Source organism: Oratosquilla oratoria, chromosome 18 (assembly GCF_046742065.1).
Source record: "Oratosquilla oratoria isolate Oo_2021 chromosome 18, ASM4674206v1, whole genome shotgun sequence".
Classification (NCBI taxonomy): Eukaryota; Metazoa; Arthropoda; class Malacostraca; order Stomatopoda; family Squillidae; genus Oratosquilla; species Oratosquilla oratoria.
In genome coordinates, this window is record NC_134794.1 from 43334997 (window position 1) to 43354996 (window position 20000).

The 20000-nt window shown below is 39.2% G+C and overlaps 1 protein-coding gene across 1 annotated transcript in view; it reads right to left on the reverse strand.

Annotated features, from left to right (window-relative positions):
* The window catches only part of LOC143035178 (uncharacterized), a 121720-nt gene that overhangs the window by 69154 nt on the left and 32566 nt on the right, over nt 1-20000 (reverse strand). The window contains exons 3-12 of the mRNA XM_076201844.1: nt 19043-19212; nt 18649-18809; nt 12792-12951; nt 11545-11712; nt 11149-11221; nt 10650-10873; nt 6527-6748; nt 6058-6201; nt 4259-4426; nt 246-411 (exon numbers count right to left, since the gene is read on the reverse strand). Coding sequence (XP_076057959.1) covers nt 246-411; nt 4259-4426; nt 6058-6201; nt 6527-6748; nt 10650-10873; nt 11149-11221; nt 11545-11712; nt 12792-12951; nt 18649-18809; nt 19043-19212 — 1656 coding nt within the window. The remainder of the gene's footprint in view (nt 1-245; nt 412-4258; nt 4427-6057; nt 6202-6526; nt 6749-10649; nt 10874-11148; nt 11222-11544; nt 11713-12791; nt 12952-18648; nt 18810-19042; nt 19213-20000) is intronic.

Genomic DNA, 20000 nt, shown 5'->3' on the forward strand with positions numbered 1-20000 from the left:
CAAGAGCTTTTTCCACCTTACAACAGAGGTAGCCAAAGTCAAAGGCATGTACCTACTCCCATCACCCTTTCCCCCTCTCATCTTGTATCTTGCCCACTGCCCTGGGTCAGAAGCAATGTAGCAAGATACCATAGACATACATTCATGATAATCAGGTAAATTAAAGGAGTATTACATGACATAACCACACATGGGTTAATAAACTAACACAACTACACCTTCTTTTTCACTACTTTCCTTCCTACCTGACAACTGAAGAAGCGACTCCAATTTTGGCACTGGTTTTCCAATTGGCCAGGTGTCTACATTCTGATCAAATTCCTGTTTACTGAAGGATGGAGGACGTTTCAGGTCTTTACCACCACTCTGTATAGCTGCATCTGCCTTTGTGCCAACAATGCCTAAAATAGTCTGTAAAAAACACATACTTTGAATAATATTCTGTTTAATACTGGGATTAAGGCAGTCAGTGACAGAGTTTGGGAAAGTATGTGACAGAAGAAAGTAGGTAAATATGGGCAAAACTAAGGTGATGTGATGTACAAGAGGAGAGGACAGTAGCAAGTTGGAAGTAATTCTTAGAGGAGAGAGGCTGAAGGAGGTGGACAGTTTTAAGTATTTGGGGTCGCACATGGTAAGAAATGGAGGAGTGGGGGGGTGTAGGTAAATTGTAGATTAAGAGAATCAAATAAATGTCTTGAGGTATTGAAAAGTTTCCTGAGACATAGGCATCTGGGAACGGATGCAGAGAAGATATGTAGAGGTGATTGTACCAAAAGCATAGTATGGGGCAGAGACTTGGAATTTAAGGGGGTACGCGACACCTGGAGGTCATTTTCTAAAATATTTAGAGTAAAGAGCTGAAACTTCTCAGGTAAATAGGTATCCATATTGCCTACATTTTAGGTGAAGCAGAATGATGTATGTACACATGTACACATGTACGTATACCAGTAGCGACATTTAAAAGTGCACAGCACCATAATACGTGGACCAATTTGTTTTATATTTTGGCTATGATTAGTCAGTAGGCACACCTAGGGCTGGTCATTGAGTAATTGAACAATTTCCTTTATACTTTTGCATACAGGCATTTCAATTTTAATGTCTGGCAAAAATCGTGAAAAATACAATTTTTTGCTCGTTTCCATTATTACTCTGAACTCTTTCATCCTATTCAAAATATTCAAACGATCGGCCCTAGCAGTTACTAAAAGTAATATTCCCTGTAAGTTTCATCTAAATCTGATGTATATTAGATTTTTTATGATTAAAAAAAAGTAGAAAAATATCGAACGGAGATATGGCAACTTGAAATATGAATATATCTGTAACTTGCTTATAGTTTCACCAATTTGACTGATTTTTTCATGGCTTAATTCTTATTATATAATAAGTACAGTAAAAATGATCAACATATTTTAATTATAAGTACTTTAAATACTGAAAAACTAAAGTATAAGTATGTCACAGTAGTGACGACGCAGACGACAACATCATATAATTTGCTTTTTTGCACCTTTGGCGGTTTCTTCATATGAAACCTCTCTGCTGGGGGTCTTCAGGGTATCTAAATCATTGGAAAGAGGTTTATTTTCCAGTAGTGGGCGCCTTCTCTTTCCTCATCAGATTCCCCTCGCCAATCTATGTTGGTAGGGCACCCCCTCCAGCATCATATGATGTCCCTTCTTCTTTCTTCTTCCTGTATAGCCTTGATCTTTTTCCTCTTGCTTTCTTCTTTGGATTTAATCTTCCTCTTTGAATTGTTTAGTCTAATGTTGTCCTTTACCTCTGTCACCGTCACAGAGGTGCAGGTGAGGGCGGTGGTGGAGTGAGAGGTGGTGAGATCTTTAGTCGTCTTTGACTGCTTGCCATCTTTAACTGCTGTTTTTTGTCATTGTGATGTTCTTTTGTTCTTTTTGCTACCCATGATGACTGTACTAAAGAGTAATATGTACTAGCTAAAGTAATAGATTGCAATGAGAGCTCATGAGACATGCGTACTTCCCTTTTCAGAGCTAGCCGGGAACTAACGCTTAGTTTCGCACAAAGTTGGCGAAATATTCTCCCTCCACCTTCCTCCCTTCCCCTCCACAATCATATTGGCCGTTGATACACTGGGCGAGTGTAAATTCAATCAAATTTCAACGTTATTCGCTGCGCCTGAAGGTCCTAAGTGGCACGCCTCCCTCTAGTGTGGGTTGCGCCTTTAAATCTGTCCCTTTAAACCTCACCCAGGACCTTTAAATTGCGCGCGGCTGGAAAATTATTTGTCGGGATTTATTTCTAAGTGGTATACGAACATTTTGAACACAGTTTTGAAAAATGACATATCTTGACCAAATTCACCCCCCCAGGTGTCGCGTACCCCCTTAAGAGCTAAAGTGTTAGAGCTACTACATTCCAGTCATAATGGAATTGTGGCAATGAAAGCTGAAGCCAGAGAAAACATTTGGTGGCCCAGGCTTTCTGATGATATTGAAGAGCTTGCAAAGAGTTGTAATGAATGTAGTGTTAGAAATAATCAAGTTTCTTGTAGCAAATTGATGTGGAATTTTGCTAGTAAGCCTTGGAGTAGGATTCACATTGATTATTGTGGACCAATAGAAAATAAGTATTTTTTTATCATAGTAGATTCTTATTCTAAGTTTATTGATGTTCAATATACTTCAAGCATGACAAGTGCTAATACTATGGAATTGTTAAGAAAAAGCTTTGCTAATTTTGGTATTCCTGATGTCATTGTTTCGGATAATGCTGCTTATTTTGTTTCTGCTGATATCAAAGAGTTTTATGAAAGGAATGGAATAAAACTGATCAATCCAGCTCCCTTTCACCCAGCATCTAATGGATTAGCAGAGAGATATGTTAAAAGTTTTAAACAGGGAATGCTAAAATATCACAGTGGATCAATTAACACAAGAGTTAGTAGGTTTCTGTATAACAATAGGAGAACCATTCATTCAGGTACAAAAGAAAGCCCTGCAGAAATGATGTTTCACAGAAAATTTAAATATCCTCTGGACATATGTAAAACGACTAAAACAAAGGAGGAAGAAAGTGTGCTAGTTAACAAGAAGAATGCTCTTGATTGTGTAGAAAGCAGATTTGAAGTTGGGCAAGCAGTTTTTGCAAAAAACTATTCTAGAGGTGAACCTTGGTTACCAGGCATTATTATTGAGGTTACAGGTGTCAGAAACTATGTTGTAAAAGTGTTAACCGAAAGTGGAGATTTAATTTGGTGTAGACATTGTGATCAATTGAAAGCTAGGTATAATACTATTGAAAATGGAAAATCACCAGTTTCTGCATCTTCTCTGTTTAATTATCAAGTTGAAAATTCACTTATTAAACCAACTATTAGCAGTAATGTTGGAAACAAGGAAATTGTAAATGACTGTGTTGGCAGGGATACCATTTTGCAACCTGCAGGTGCCACTGAAGTACTTCCTAATCATAACATTGACAAATCTGTTAATGAACCTTATGTTCCTACTGAGCCTCTATTGAGGAGGTCAAATAGGTCAGTGAAACCTAGTAAAAGGTTAATAGAAACCATGTAACATTTTATTTTGTGTAAACCCATCAAAAATAAGAGGGGAGGAATATGTAGTGTATTCACATTAAAGAAATGATTAGGTTAATGGCGACATGCGCCTTCCGTTTCTGTTTTGTTCAACGTTGAATTCGCGCGCTTCCCGGAGCGCCATAATGTAAACAGTGTGAAATACACACAGTGCCGGAAGCCTATGTTTCCTTCAACCCTTCCGTGTAACCATGGAGAACAGAGAAACTAATTGGCACCTAAGGAAAAGCCAATACATAACAACCTTGATACAATTTGCATGTTCTTCTATCCTGCATTACTGCCATACATGACTTTCCAGTAAAATATCCAAAATTATTATGGAGATTTGGAGGATTTGAAACTCAGTCTTCTAGGTATAAACTTGAACTGCTTCTCCAACATAATATTTTTTTCTAAATAATCCATTTATCTATGCCAGATTATTTTCCCCAGTCAATCAATCTATTCCCAAGTTCTCTTTTGCAGGACAACTACAGCTACCAGGTAACTGGTAACAGCCACTGGACAGCCTCATTGGTCATTCAGGGAAGAAACATTGTGTTGTTGTCTAGGGACTGTTTGGGTAAGATTGTGTAGGATGAGGTGCAGTGGCTGCACCCAGGGCAGCCTGATTCTGAAAGATATACAGTGTATAATAAACAAAAACAAAACAATATTATAAATGCTCACCTTGAATAACAAGCACTGTGCTAATTCCTTTCTATATTTTGGTGAAGAATCTATAGGTCTGTCATCTGGTTTAATTTCATTACCCAAAACTTGGGAAGCAAATGAAACCAATGACTTTGCTGTCAAGCGCTTGCCATACAGCGCTTTCTCAGTCTCAGTAGCACGGACCTGTGAGACAGGAATTCTGTTTTATCAATCAGTTAACTTAAATCTTTCTTGCAGGAGAAAAATAATAATTTCTTTGGATTTCACTGGAGTGTTCTTTGAGCACTCCCATATATTTCCTATAGATCTCTGTACTGCATTAGTGTAAAACTGCTTCTATATCACTAGCTCCCAGTAGTAGAAGGAGGGGAGCAACTGCTGACTGCCAACTCTCCTTATATGAAAAAGGGAAGGAAATACAGTTGAAGATGATAAAAAGAGATCTTGGGCATAGTCCAAAGACCAAGTGTCAGCCCTAAGTTACTTCCAGATGGAAGTCATGGAGAGGATAGGTTCTAAAGAATGACTGCAGGGAGATTATTCTCTCTATAATCTACCAAGCAGGATCACCACTAGCAGGTACTCATCATTAGTCCCTTGCCTCTCTAAATACTCCAACAACAACCCCCAGATTAAAGTCTCTCTGAGAAAACCTTAACCCACCAGACAAGAACCACACTGGCATGTCAGCACACAGGACACCATCACAGAAAACAGAACATCTACTACCATGCCCCACACTAACAAGCCCTAGATAACAATACAATATCTCTTCTCTAAGTAACTGGAGGCTGCTGCTGGTTTCATAGAGGCTCTGGGTCTTCTACAAGAGAGACCAGGGGCAATGGATTGATTGAGTGAATTAATAAATAAACGAATAAATCAATCCACTGCCCATAGTCTCTCTCTCATAGAAGACCAAATGTCCTACACAAAACCAGCAACAGCCTCCAGTCAAGACCATAAGGCACTTAGAAAAGAGAAGTGTTATTGTCTTGGGTTTGTTAGTGTGGGGCATGGTAGTATGAGAGGTTCCCCATTTTCTATGATGGTGTCCTGTGTGCAGGCATGCTAGTGTGGGTCTTGTCTGGTGTGTTAGGGTTTTCTCAGAGGGACTTTTATTTGGAGGTTGTTGTTCGAGTATTAAGTTTGGTGGTCATTCTTGAAGGGATCGTTTAGTTATCTGGGTGTATTTACCTAGTTGTATTTACCTAGTTGTATTTACCTAGTTGTATTTACCTAGTTGTATTTTACGGGAAGGGGAGCTATGCTTGTGGTGTCCCATCTTTATATCTCATTTTATCTAAAATATTTTTAAATTCATGTATTGTTTTTGCACACACTACTTTCTCATCTAACTTGTTCCAAATGTCTATTAATCTGTGAGGAAAGCTATTCTTTTTCACATCTCTTCTATAGCTGTCTTTCTTGATTTTCTTTCCATGTCCTCTTGTATTTCTTTTATCTGAATATGTTTGTGTGGACGTTTTGTGTGATTTAGGTGGTTGGTTGTAGTAGATGTTTGAGTAGTATGCTGCCAGTGGTTTTTTTTTTTTTTTTTTTTCTATTGGTGGTACTTTTGAGATTTGGTGTGAAGGGTGTGTTTTATAGAATATAAAAAACATTGAATAATAATTTCAAGTACTAATTTCAAAACTATAACAATTATTTCTTAACCGCAATACAATACTTACTACCCCTACAAAACCGTATAATAAAAATCATGATGTATCAAATAATTCATAAATTAACACAGTAAAATCAAGATTAACCAGTGGTGGAAATAAAAGTATAAAAACAAACTCAAAACTTACAAATGCTGATCTGATACCACTAAGAACTACAGTTGGCCTTGTAAGAACACGGAAATCATCATTAGGATCTGTTCTCAGGACAAAGACAGCATTTTCATATGCATGAGCATTCACTGCACGTGGGGTGATTTTGAAGGATCTTACCTGTGTGAAGTAGTAATTGATATTTATTAGTTACACTACTATGAAATCCTTGCCAAGTGATGGCTAAAATTATGTCAACAAACAAGAAGAAATACAAAATTATATTAAAGTGTAAGACCTTGGGCAAGCATTCTAAGTGCATAGATGTCATTCCATGTATTCATTTTATCACCGATTTATCTTATACCTATCATAACCATTAACATTGTTACTTTTTTATGTATTTACCAAGTCAGCAAACCCATTGTAAATGTTCATTTTTCTTTTTTTAATCACCATCACCTTCCATGTATATTTTTATCCGTCAGTCTTATTGCTCACTTACATGAGTATTTTCTGGAAGTGCTGGAATTGTCATGGAGAGGATGAGTTTTCTATCCATGTCCTCATTCAGAAACTCTTCTAGTGTAACTGTACTTGTCTGGCCACCTGCAGCTGCATCAGCAATGGTTATCTTCGTTTCCACAGCAAGAAGTGTGAGGAAGATGTCTGATGGAAACTCATTGTGCTGATGTTTCATCATTAGGTTACCTGCCCAGCTGCCGACCTGTTACCAAGTCAATAAAGATTATCTACACTGAAAAGATCAAACTTATATAAAAATTTCTTTCTATACTGAACTACTATTTCAAGGCATTACTTAACCCACTATTACAACTTCACGTTTGATATGAAAACTTACTTCTAGTGGAAATCAACTCCTTCAGCATAATGACATACTCTCAAGATTTATGATAAATGCCATATTTATCTGGAGGGAATTATCTATCACTAGCCATAACAAATTCAAGTAAAGTACTCAGAGATGAAAACTAGTAAGGCACCTCAACTAGATGGTTATGTAAAATGTCTGATATAGGAGGAAGTAGTTATACTGTAGGGAATGACTGATGAGACTGTTTAATGTCTACCTATTTGAATTAAGCATACTGATGGATTGATTTACATGTACAGTTCCACTATATGAGGGAAAAAAGTCAAGTATAAAGGTAGTAGTTTTAGAGGGATCAGTCTGTTCAATGTAGTTTGTATGGCATATGATAGGATGTTAACTAAGACGATTGGGAGAGAAATTGGGTAGTACATACATACATATACCAAGGCTTTTTTCCCCTTCCAAGGGAGGTAGCCAAAAAGGGAAAGGCACAAAAACACTCCCACCCATTTCATCCCTAAATACACTCCACACCCCTCCCACCCTCCCTCTCATCTGAGCACCTCCTGGATGACGGGTCATCCCTGCACCCTGCCCACCGCCCTGGGTCAGAAGCAGTGTCGCAAGACACAGCACATCCACAGCAAGGCCGCTTCATTTAATCGGCGATCCCCCCTCTCCGTCCCCCCTTGCATGGGTAGTAAATGGGGAAAAGCAGCGAGGATTTAGGGGAGAAAATGGGTGGATACATAGAGTATTTGCAGTATGTGGCCAAGGGTTAGGTTGTCTTTTGAGCTTTCATGTATTTTGAAAAGGGATATGACAAGGTTGAGAGAGGTATTGAGTAGTGTGTGGTGCATGTAAGTGATACAGAGATGCTTGTTGATGGCAGTCAAATGTTTCTCCACAAGTAGTAGAGCTTATGTTAGGGTCAGAAATGAGAACAGTAAGAGGTGAAGATGGGACTGCAACTGGATCATGTAATGTCACCATAGTTGGTCAATATGTATATGGATGTGGTGGTATGGGAAGTAAATGTGAGAGTGCTAGGCAGGAGAGAAGTGTGAGGTGAGCCAGTTGTTTGCAAATGACACTATGCTTTTGGTTGAGTCAGAGGACAGACTCAAGCAGGATGGCAGAGTCTGAAAGTATGAGAGGGAAAAGTTAAAGTAAATGTGGGCAAGAGTTAGGTGATGAGAAGTACAAGTAGTAATGACATTGGTTGGTTGGATGTGAAACTGAAGGATTAAAGCCTGAAGGAAAAAATTTAAGTATCTGGAGACATACAGGGTGTTCGGGATAAATCTGACACTTTTTCAGAAAGGAAAGAAAAACATCATATCTTGGCCAAAAATAGATGTATTCTCAAAATTCAAAGTGTATCTCTAAGAACATCTTTTACCAAATACAGCTCACTCAAATAAGCTGCCCTGAGCCTCCACCATGGCCTCCAGGTGGGACCTGAACCTGCAGCACGCAGCCTTCACAGTGTCCTTCAAGAGACACCTGAAGACCAGTTTGATCCTGGCCATCAGCTCATCCTTGGTGTTGCAGGTGGTACAATTGGTGTCTTTTTCAACTGTGCCCCACACCACATAATAGTCCATGGGGTTGCAATCAGGCAAGCTGGGGGTCAGATGTTGGGACTGGTGAAGTCATAGAAGTTCTCAGACAGACACTTCTGTGTTTTCCCAGAGGTGTGACAGGGAGCAGAGTCCTGCTGCCACACACATGATCTTCCTGCACCCATCCTCTCCACCCAGCACTTGACAACTGGACAGCAACTCAATATAGCCATCTGAAGTAAGTCTGAGTCCCTCTTCAAAGATGTGGGGTGGCATGATGTGGCCTTTGCAGGAAACACATCCAAAGACCATCATAGTTTGGGGGAACTTGGTCTTCATGAAGAGTGGGACTTTGTGTGGACTGTAGGTTAGCCACCTGTTGTTCTGATTGTGCAACTGGTCCTGGCAGAAGTTCTTCTCGTCTGAGAAGAACCAGAGCATCCCCAGCTCAACTGGGTGTTTGACCTTGTTGAGGAGTTTCTAGGCTTTCATAAGTCAGTTCTCTTGGGCTTTGGTGGTGAGTAGTTGGCCCTTGTGCCTCTTGTATGAGGAGTAGAGAAGATCCTCATTCAGTGCTTTCTTCATAGTTGCCACTCTGACATCCATCTCTCTCACCAAGGTCCGCATTGCCTTGCCTGGATCTTGTAGCACCCTTTTTTGCAGCTTCTCAATTAATTTCGTTGTGCGAACAGAGTCAGAACACCTGCTATGATCCTACTAGCCACCGCTTCCACATCTTCATCACAATTTTCCAGCTCACATCTCATGGCCTTCATGGTATTCAAGGAGCACTGAGCTGCAGCTAAGATTTCCGATTTTTTAATTCGGCACAAATCATCATGATGCAGGTCACTCTCTTCCAATATTCTGGTGCTTTCCAGTCTGCTCTCTGGCTCTCACACCCACCAATAGTACACTGAATCAGCTATCCATTGCACTTTACTGCTATTAAATCCTTCAAATGGTTCTGAAATGACAGAAGATAACAAATTATCAAACTTATTCCGAACACCCTGTACAAGGCAGGGAATGAAGTGGTGGAGGTGAATTATAGTGTAAAGGAGGCAAGTAAGTCTAAGAAGCCTAAAAAATGCCATGAGAAATAGTTATCTGGTGATGAATGCAAAGAGAAGACTGTAAAAGGGAGTGATCAAGCCCATGGCACTGTATGGAGCTATGGAGCAGCAACTTGAAATTTGAGGGAGACAACAGAAGAACCTAAATGTATTCAACTTGAAAAATCATAGTATTGCAAGTATTATGAGGATAGATAAAGTGAATGTGAAGGTGAGGCAGAACTGAGATGGAAAGTTGTTGCAAAGGGTAGACAGAAAAGTGCTGATATGGTTTGGGCATATGGTAGGAATGAGCAAGAAAAAATAGTATAGAAAGCAGACGTAGAGTGATTAAAGTAGAGAGGAAGAACAAGACTTAAAATAAGACTAAGATTAATGGATAGGGTTAACCACTTCAGTACAACTCAAATTCTCGTGTTCAGCATTGGCTGCCATATGTAATTTGCATCACACTACTCACATTATATTTGAGTAATAATAAACACAGAAAACATGATCAAACTTGTTCACAGAATCCAGTGGTAACTCATGTACAACTACAAAAAATATATATAATCAAAACATCGATGCCAGCATCCTCGTGTAACCACTTGTGACTCTTGACATCTATGTAGGCGTCATCATACCGAAGTGGTCAAGAGGAAACTGGATGAAAGATGAGGGATTATTGAGCAAGGAATTGGATGCAAAAAATAGGAGTGATGGCAAGCGGATGGAGAAATGAAGTGGCCTATGATTTTTTTCCAGTGGATAAGGGGGATGACATCACTATATAATGAAGTAGAAGGGGTACACTGGCGTCAAGCCCTGCTGAGTAAGTACTGTGTCTTGCTGCATTGCTTTTGATACAAGTAGAGTGACAGGAGGCAAAGTTCACTCTTCATACATAAATTGCAAAAAACGAGTGGTGAGATGAAAGAGGTTTGCATGGGTGTGAGATGGGTGTGAGATGGGTGTGAGGCAGGTGAATGCTCTGAATTAGCTTTATAAGAGTGAAAAGACCCTTTGGTATGTATGGATGTATGTAAATATGTATGTATACTATACCATTGTGTGGATTAACTGGTGAACCAAGTCATGATATGAAAAATCATTAGCATTAAAAAGGGAAAATATATCTATATATAAAAAAAATCTTAAACCAGAACATACATTTCTCACAGCAACATTAGCCACAACTCGCCAGTGTTGGGCAAGATTTTCTAGATGCTGGTAGCCCTGCCAGGACTTTGCTGTGAGCTCAAACACTTCAATCACCCGTGCTAGGCTCACATTAGCACCAATGACCAGAGGTGCTTTAGTGGACACATGGTAAAGCTTCTTAATACTTGTAGTGTTGATATACATGTTGTATGGGCCATCCTCTTTGTATACACCTATCACAAGCAAGGCAATAATAAATAGTACTTAAACATAGTTCTCTTGCTAGTAACTTCATCCTAATATAGAACATTGTTACAACTACAGATATGTGGAACAAGTTAAAAAAAATAAAAGAAAAAAAACGTCTTCATGTTGTAGTAAGTATATAAAAACATAAATGGAAAAAAAGGAGAGAGAAGAGACATCAAATATTAAAAAAGCTTTAGCAATATTCATTGGTAAAAACATAAAAAAAGAAAGAATTATTCTCAAATATTCTTATCATTACCCTGGCCTGTGTTGCCAACCACAATCCTATGCTTCATTCTTGGGTCTTTTTTGGAAAGAATATTGTAAACTCGCTGAAAGAAAAGAAAGACCAAATACATTTATAATACCAACTCTACTAACTCAAAATATATTCTGTCATAGTATTGCAATGTTGTCATCACAGTAGTTATGAATACATCAACTACAGTAGCTGATCTTGATATTAGCCAGGTAGACAAAAAATGTACTGACAGCAACAACACTTTCAATTATCTAATCAAAATAAATTATATAATTATATAATTATGTACAATCCTCAACCACATTCTCTATTTTTCCTCTAACACTTCTATCAATCTTAACCTCACCAGCGATGTATTTTGTTTAAGATGATTAAAAATTATCATACTGATACCTGTAAGTTCTGTAGTTTGTACCAAGATGCACCTAATTCACCTTCTTCAACAATTACCAAGTCTTCCTCATCACTGCAATAATCTATAGAATTTCTATTTTCATCTTTAGGTTTACAAGACCCTTTGCATTTCTCTCCTGTATGTGGACACATGGCTTTATAAGTATCCTGAAGTAGAAAACCAAATATAAAATTCATTGCATGATCAAATGAACATAAGTTTCACAATGCATTTGATGATATGATGATATGGTTTAACATCACAAACTACTCCCATTGGAAGGCTAGGACAGTGCCCCTTACAGGGGACTTTGTAGCATGGAATTTAATGAACCATACCCTTGGTTCAACTTCGCCAGTGGCAGGATTCGAACCGCCATCCCTTCAACCTTCACCACATGTAACACCCTAACTTGCTCAGCCAGCAAACTTCCAAGGCATTTGATAATGAAATGAAATGTTATCCTGCCATATTTAAATACAAAATCACTGCAACAAACATCTGAAAATGAATTGTAATGCTGTCCTCTCATCTCAGCAGTGTGATGACATGCATATGTTTTGCTACACCTTTATTCTTTTCTGTTCCTTTATTAATTGCTTCTGCATTTAATCTATATCTATCTACATACAAAAAGGCTTCTTTCTTATAACAGAGGTAGCCAGCCAAGACAAACACCCACCCCACTCATTCTACTCCCATCTAATGCCCTTTTGTTTCCCTTTTATCTTAGCTCCTTATGGATAAAGGGTCATCCTTGTCCCCCATCCACTCCCTCCCTTAAATTCCAAGTCTCTGTCCCATACAGCTTTGTAGACATAATCACCCCTTCATATAACCTTCTCTATGTATCCATCCTCAGATACTTATTACTTGTGACATTTTTCATTCCCCCAAGACATTTACTTTATTTCCTCATTCTACAGTTTACCTCCACCCCAACTCTTGCAAGCCTTGCTATATGTGACCCTAAATACTTAAAACTATCCATTTCCTCTACCTTTTCTCCTTTGACTTGTCACCAAATTACTGCTACCTCTCCCCTTGTACATTTCATCACCTTACTGGTCTCATATTCAATTAGGTGTGGGTTCAAATCCTACACTCCTCTCAGATTCCCAGCAATGAATTACTTGCCCCATCAGTTCAAGTGCATAGGGCAAAGGTGATGGCTTTGGCCACAGCTACACACCTAGTATAGGCTCCTCACCACCACCTTGGCAGCTAATAATAGTCTTGATCTTACCTCAATATCTACAAGTTTCTCCTGTAGGTGTTGGGGAGCATCTTCAGCTAAACTTTTAAATGCATCAACAATAGGACGATATCCTGTACATCGACACAAATTACCATCAAGTAACTGGTCCACCTCCTCTGCCTTTAATTTACCTTTTGATTTCATCTGTCTGTAGTAAAACCAAGAAATACAAAATTTACATTCTAAATTAATTTTTATATCACCTCTTATAGATTCCAATATACATACATACATACATATACCAAAGGCTTTTTCCCCCTACATGGGGGGTAGCCAAAAAGAAAAAGGCATAGAAACCACTCCCACTCATTCTATTTCCTATATATTCCACTCCCCTCCACCCTCCTCCCACCCTCTTATCTTGGCACCTCCTGGATGACAGGTCATCCCTGCATCCTGTCCACTGCCCTGGGTCAGATGCAGTGTTGCAAGACACAGCACATCTACAGCAAGGCCACTTCATAAATTCAGCGACCCCCCCTTCTCCGTCCCCCCATGCAGAAAAGGAGAAGACAGGGAGAAATCCCTTTGGGCTGCGTCAATTTTTTTTCTCATACATACTTCCTCACCCCCCATCCCCCACCCACTCCCCCTCATGCATCACAGCATCATCTATACACAACCCCTCTCCATTCACCCCTATCTTCTGTCCTCTCCCATCCTTCCTCCACAGACATTCCTCTCTTTTGTAATGCCCCTTTCACCCCATCCATCCATCTCATCCTAGGATGCCCCCTCATATTCACTCCTTCCACCTCTGCCTTCCACACCTCTTTTACTAATCTTTCTTCACTCATTCTTTCCATGTGTCCAAACCATCCTAATACTCTTTCATCAACCCTATCTCCCAGTTCCCTTTCCACCCCTGTTCTCCTCACATCCTCATTTCTCACTCTATCTAGCCAAATAACCCCTATCATACTTCTCAGACATTTCATCTCATATTCAAACTCCTTCTCTCTTCCTCTTATGTTCCTTGTTTCTGCCCCATACAGTGCTGTTGGCACAATCACTCCTTCATATAACCCTCTCTTAGCATCCATTCCCAAATGTCTATTTCTCATTACACTTTTTAATCCACCAAGGCATTTACTCGCTTCTCTCAATCTATATTCTACCTCCACCCCCACTCCTCCCTTTCCTGCCACATTCACACCCAAGTATCTAAAACTATCCACTTCCTCCAGTCTTTCACCCTTAATGCTCACTTCCAGCCTGCTGTCACTCTCTCCCCTTGTACATCTCATCACCTTACTTTTGCCCACATTTATCTTCAGCTTCCTTCTTTCACACACCTTCTCAAACTCTGTCACTAACTTCCTCAATTCATCCTCTGATCCTGCTACAAGCACAGTGTCGTCAGCAAACAACAACTGGCTCACCTCCCACTTTTCTCCATTTTCTTTAATCATCTCCAACCCCTGACCCACTACCCTTGCATTCACCTCTCGCACCACCCCATCCATGTAAAGATTGAACAGCCAGGGCAACATAACACATCCCTGACGAAGTCCCACCTTTACCTCAAACCATTCACTCTCTCCATTTCTAATCCTAACACAAGCTCTACTACTCTCATAAAAACTCTTGACTGCTCTTAACACCTTTCCTCCTATTCCATATATCTGCAATACCTCCCACAGTGCCTTCCTGTCTACCCTGTTGTAAGCCTTTTCCAGATCCATATAAGCCCAAAAAACATCCTTACCTTTTCCTATAGCTTTCTCACATATCTGTCTTACCACAAAAATCTGATCTACACAACCTCTACCTGTCCTAAACCCACACTGTTCCTCACCAATTACTCCTTCTGTTCCTCTCCTAATCCTCTCAGTCAAGACCCTCCCATAAGCCTTCCCAACTACACTCAACAAGCTGATCCCTCTGAAACTACTACACTCACACTTGTCCCCCTTTCCCTTGTAAATAGGAACTATACAGGCACTCCTCCAGTCCTCCGGCACTCTACCCTCTCTCCAACAAACATTAAATAATCTCACCAGCCAGTCCACTATAACTGTACCTCCTTTCTTCAGACATTCTGCATGGCATCCATCCAAACCAGGTGCCTTATCTGCTCTCATCATCTTAACAGCTGCTTTCACTTCATCCTTCCCTATTTCTCCTCCATTGTCCTTGCTCATCACTCATTTTCTTAGCACTTCCCACTGCAACTACCTTTCCCTCCCTATCCTCCATCACATTTAGCAACTCCCTAAAATACTCTGCCCACCTTCCTCTCACTGCCTTCTCTTCAATTATCATCTCTCCATCTGTACCTTTTACCATTTCTTCTCTACTTGATTCACCTCCTCTCTGTCCCTTAATTTTCTTCCAAAACACCTTTTTATTACTTTCAAAATTTTCTGTCATACTCTTACCCCATTTCACATCTCCTATCCTCTTTGCTTCTTTTATCTAATGTTTAAATTCCCTTCTCTTTATTTTGTACCTCTCATACGATTCCCTCATCCTAATTTGTAGCCAATCTATGAATGACTGCTTCTTCTCTTCTACACCTTTCTTTGCTTCCTCATCCCACCACTCACCACCCTTCCTTCTATTTCCTCCCGCCCTCCTTGTTCCACACACCATCTTTGCAAACCTTATGACTCCCTCCTTGAACCATCCCCATTCCTCCTCCACTCCTAGTTCTACTCTATCCTTTACTCCCTCCCACTCCTCTTTCAGCTTCTTATACTCATTCTCCTTTTTTTTTTTTCATTTAAGCAGTTCACTCTAAGTACCTCCCTACCTTCTGCCCTTTTCCTCTTTCTCCACCTATTCTCCACTCTCAATTTACCTTCCACCAGAAAATTATCTGATATTCCCCCACTCTCTCCCCTTAGAACATGTATATCCTTAAATCTTCCTACCATACTCCTGGTCACCACTATATAGTCCATTAATGCTCTATCTGCCACCCTTCCATCCACCACCCTCTCCCATGTGTACTTATGCTTGACTTTCTTCCTAAACACTGTATTTGCTATTATCAACTCTTCAAGACACATCTCTACCATCAATTTTCCACTACAATTTTTACCTGGAACTCCATACTTCCCAATCACTCCATCTATTGGTTCATTTCCTACCCTAGCATTAAGGTCTCCCAACACTACATTGACATTTCTCCCTAATCCCTCTATGCACTCATTTATATCTACCCAAAAAGCCTCCCTTTCCTCTACGTTCTTCTCACTACCAGGCCCATACACACAAAAACCCACATCTCCCTTCCCAGCTTCACCTTCATCCACATCAACCTTGATGAAACCTCCTTCCACTCCACTACCCGCTTATTTATATCTTCACTTACTAGTATAGCCACCCCTTCTCTCTCTTGTCCCCTCTTCACTCCTGAGTACCTTCCAGCTACACTCCCAAACTCACAGTCGTCCTTTCCTTTCATTTTAGTTTCACTCAAAGCCAGCACATCCATCTTTCTTCTCACAAACATACTGCCTATCTCTTCCCTTTTACTCTCATCTGTACCACATCCGTGCACATTAAAAGACCCAAACCTTAGGGTATTGGTTGGAGATTCCAATATAAAGTGGGATATTTGTAGAATAAGAAGTGCCAAGAGAACTTGTTTTGGATCTTGGATTCAAATTCCAAGGGCTCAAAACAAAATCAGAGTTTGAAAATCTCAAACTATTGATCTCTCTAGCAGGAGACCCACAGTTCTCAGATAACCAGCAACAGCCACCAAACTGGTCCATAAGATCACTAAACAAAGAAAGAACATGCTGTTGCCTAGGTATGGCTAAGGTGCTATGTAAAACAAGGTGTTCTGTTTCTTGTGTGTGACAGTTGCATCTGGGGTAGTTTGTTTCTGAAGGCAGGTGGGCATATGGTCATTAGAGGTGTCAACTTTTCAATGACACTCCCTACCTACACCAGACCTATTCTATGTTGGTATTGTGTAAATGACCTAAACATATTTGTACTAATATTGTTCTTCTCTTGGGAGGGATTTTTCTGCTGGGCTAATGTTTGAAGAGGTTTGATAGTTTAGGGAGTTTGGTGGCCAGTCTTGAAGTGCTTGCTTTTTGAGCAGAGTTTTAATGTGTTTTACTGTGTGTTGTGTGATATGAAAAGAAGGGTGCAGTAAATGTTTGAGTAGTGTGCTCCTGGTGTAGTTTTTTGTTGCATTCAATTGGTTATATTGTGTGATGTAATGAGATGGGCGATCAGGGTTGAGGGTCCTTGCATAGAACTTTGTATCTATAATTTTCTTGTGATGTTCTTTGGTGAGGATTTTGGTTTTTATATGCAGCTGTTCTATTGGGATGGTTTTGATCCATCCCCTTATTCTAAATGTTTTATTTTGTGTAGTTTGTAGGGTGTTTAAGCTTGCTTTCTTGGTTTCTGGGAACCATGCTATGGGAGTATAGGTGAGTATGGTTATCAAGACCACAATTAAAATTTCCTTCTACTGTTCAAAGCCCATGCATGCATGTGATCAACTTATGTTTATTTTCTTTACAATTCTAATTTTCAGATCTTATGACATGTGGGCTGACAATCATGTGAACATCAAGTGAGACCTAGATATTTTTTTTAGGTGATTTGGCTATTTGATTTTACTATTGGAGATTTCTTTTATCCATGGTTGCCTGCCGAAGTGAGCAATGTTACTTGTGATTTCTGGGGCGAGGCCAAAATTCTATTACTACTCTTCCAAAATCAGTCAATACTCTCACCTCCATCTAGAGATACAGTTTCAAGGAGTTCCCTTCCTACTACAGTTTGACCTTCAAAAATCCAGCCATCGATGATATGGTTCCTTCAAATTTCTGGCATGGATTTCAGAGTGTATTTTAAAATTTACTTTGTTGGTGCACCACTGTTTTCTCATGGTGCTGTTGGCTCTTGTTTGCACCTGTTAACAGGCATTCCTGCCTATTTCTTTTCATTTTATATTTTCTGCAATATAGCCCCATAATGGATTCAACAAAGAGAAGATGTGTTGTCAATTGCAGTGAAAGTGGATGTGCTAAAATATTTCTAGCAGCTTGTCTGTCCAAAACATTTATGAAACACATAATTGACTTCCTTTATTGCTTAATTTTCTTTCTTTAAAGGACCATACAGGTATTAATGTCCTATTGAATATATACAGCATACATAACCATCCAAAATCCAGCACGCCTCACATCCTCAGGTCAAGAGGTTGCTGCATTATTTCAATGTCAATCTGTACTAATATGCTGGTGACATAAAAAGTCCCACATTAATATAAGAGAGACAATAATCAAATAGAGAGATCTGTGGGAGGACACAAGGACTGCTGCCAGCCACTGTGGAGATGCAAGTTTTCAGCCTGTGAAACTTGTGTAGCAATCCTTGTCTACTCAATCTGGTTTCCGGACTGGGCCAAAGAGTAACATTATAATCTTGCACACAACTCCCCTTTTTTCTGTCCTATATCCCTATCTATCTATCTATCTATCTATCTATATATTTATTTATTTATTTATTTATTTATTTATTTATTTATTTATTTATTTATTTATTTATTTATTTATTATTATTATTATTATTATTATTATTATTATTATTATTATTATTATTATTATTATTATTATTATTATTATTATTATTATTTTTTTTTTTTTCTAACACAAGGTCAGTTTACTGCACCTGCCCTCCCACTCCTCCCATTAGACTAGTATGATTAGACAGTGACATGGAAACAAAGTTATCCAACCCAGATCCTTACCTTTTTCCCACATGCATTAAACCCATTTCCTATTCTATACAACACTACACTATTATACTAAAAATTTCCACAACTACCAATGCTATCACTACTTCAACAATTCAAATGTTACATTACCCATGCATTGTCATAATCATTCCTGGTGAGCAGAATCCACATTGAGTTCCATAGAACATGTGCAATCTGGTTTGTAGGCTGTCGTAACCTTTGTAACGATCACCAAGGTGTTCAATTGTTTCAATTCTCCAATTTGAGCAGGCATACACTAGAGCCTGGCACTGAAAAAGTGGAACACATAGCTTTGATACTTTGAAGATAAAAACAATTGCATCTTCTTACAGTTGTACTCGAAACATAATATTCTATTGTCTCACAAGCTACGCATTCTCCAAAGCTTCATTCCAATGTAATGTTATAGATTAAATGTATAGTTGCATAATACAAAAATGTAGATGAAAATCAGGTATATCAAATCCTGTTTCTTCCTCTACCAAGCTGTATGATTGCATACTGCCTGAATGCTGAAGCTTTTGAATTGTTTCATTTCGAAGTCGCGGACTGTGGCCACAACCGTACAAGCACCGCATCCTCCCTCGTCACACACAGCCTTGGTGCCGGAAAGCTTGGCATAGTTACGGATGAAACTCAGTAGCGTTGTCGTCTTAGGCACATCTGGGTCGACTGTGTAGAAAGCATACACGTTTATCATATTTCAAATGTAAATGAAGTAGAAGTATATAACGTTATCACTACACTTACAAGAACATTTTGTAAACAGTACTGTTTTTCATTATGTGGTGTTCATACTGTGTCATGTGTTTCCATTATTTTCATTCTGCATTTGTTTTGAAACAGATATTAAATGACAAAAAATATGGTTATCTTATGATTTAATTACCGTTTTATACACAAACTTGTGGTCTCTAACGCAAAATCTTACGGCAAGACAGCACAGCAACCTACAGGTGTACATCCGGGATACACCGATAACCAAATATGTCGATTACAGACACCGACGAGTCACCGCAGATATATTGTTATTATGTATTGTGACACAAAATTACGTGTTGTAATCAACTGCAGGTAATTTATGTTACAGTACTTCATAATTAACCACAACTATGGAGTTACTATGTAAGGGTAGATGATGCAAGAAATTGGCCAATTTTATCGTAGTTTCTACTTTTGCCACTGAATTCAACCATTCAGCAGCCTAGTCTGGATAAAACACATCCCATATTTCATAACTACATATCACTATTCGTCTTGTTTACTGTAACCGAAAACTATCACGTGTACTTTGAGCAGTAGTGGTGGTGGTGGTGGTTGGTGGTGGTTGGTGGTGGTGGTTGTGGTGGTGGTTGTGGTGGTGGTGTTCTTCTTCTTCTTCTTCTTCTTCTTCTTCTTCTTCTTCTTCTTCTTCTTCTTCTTCTTCTTCTTCTTCTTCTTGTTCTTCTTCTTCTTGTTCT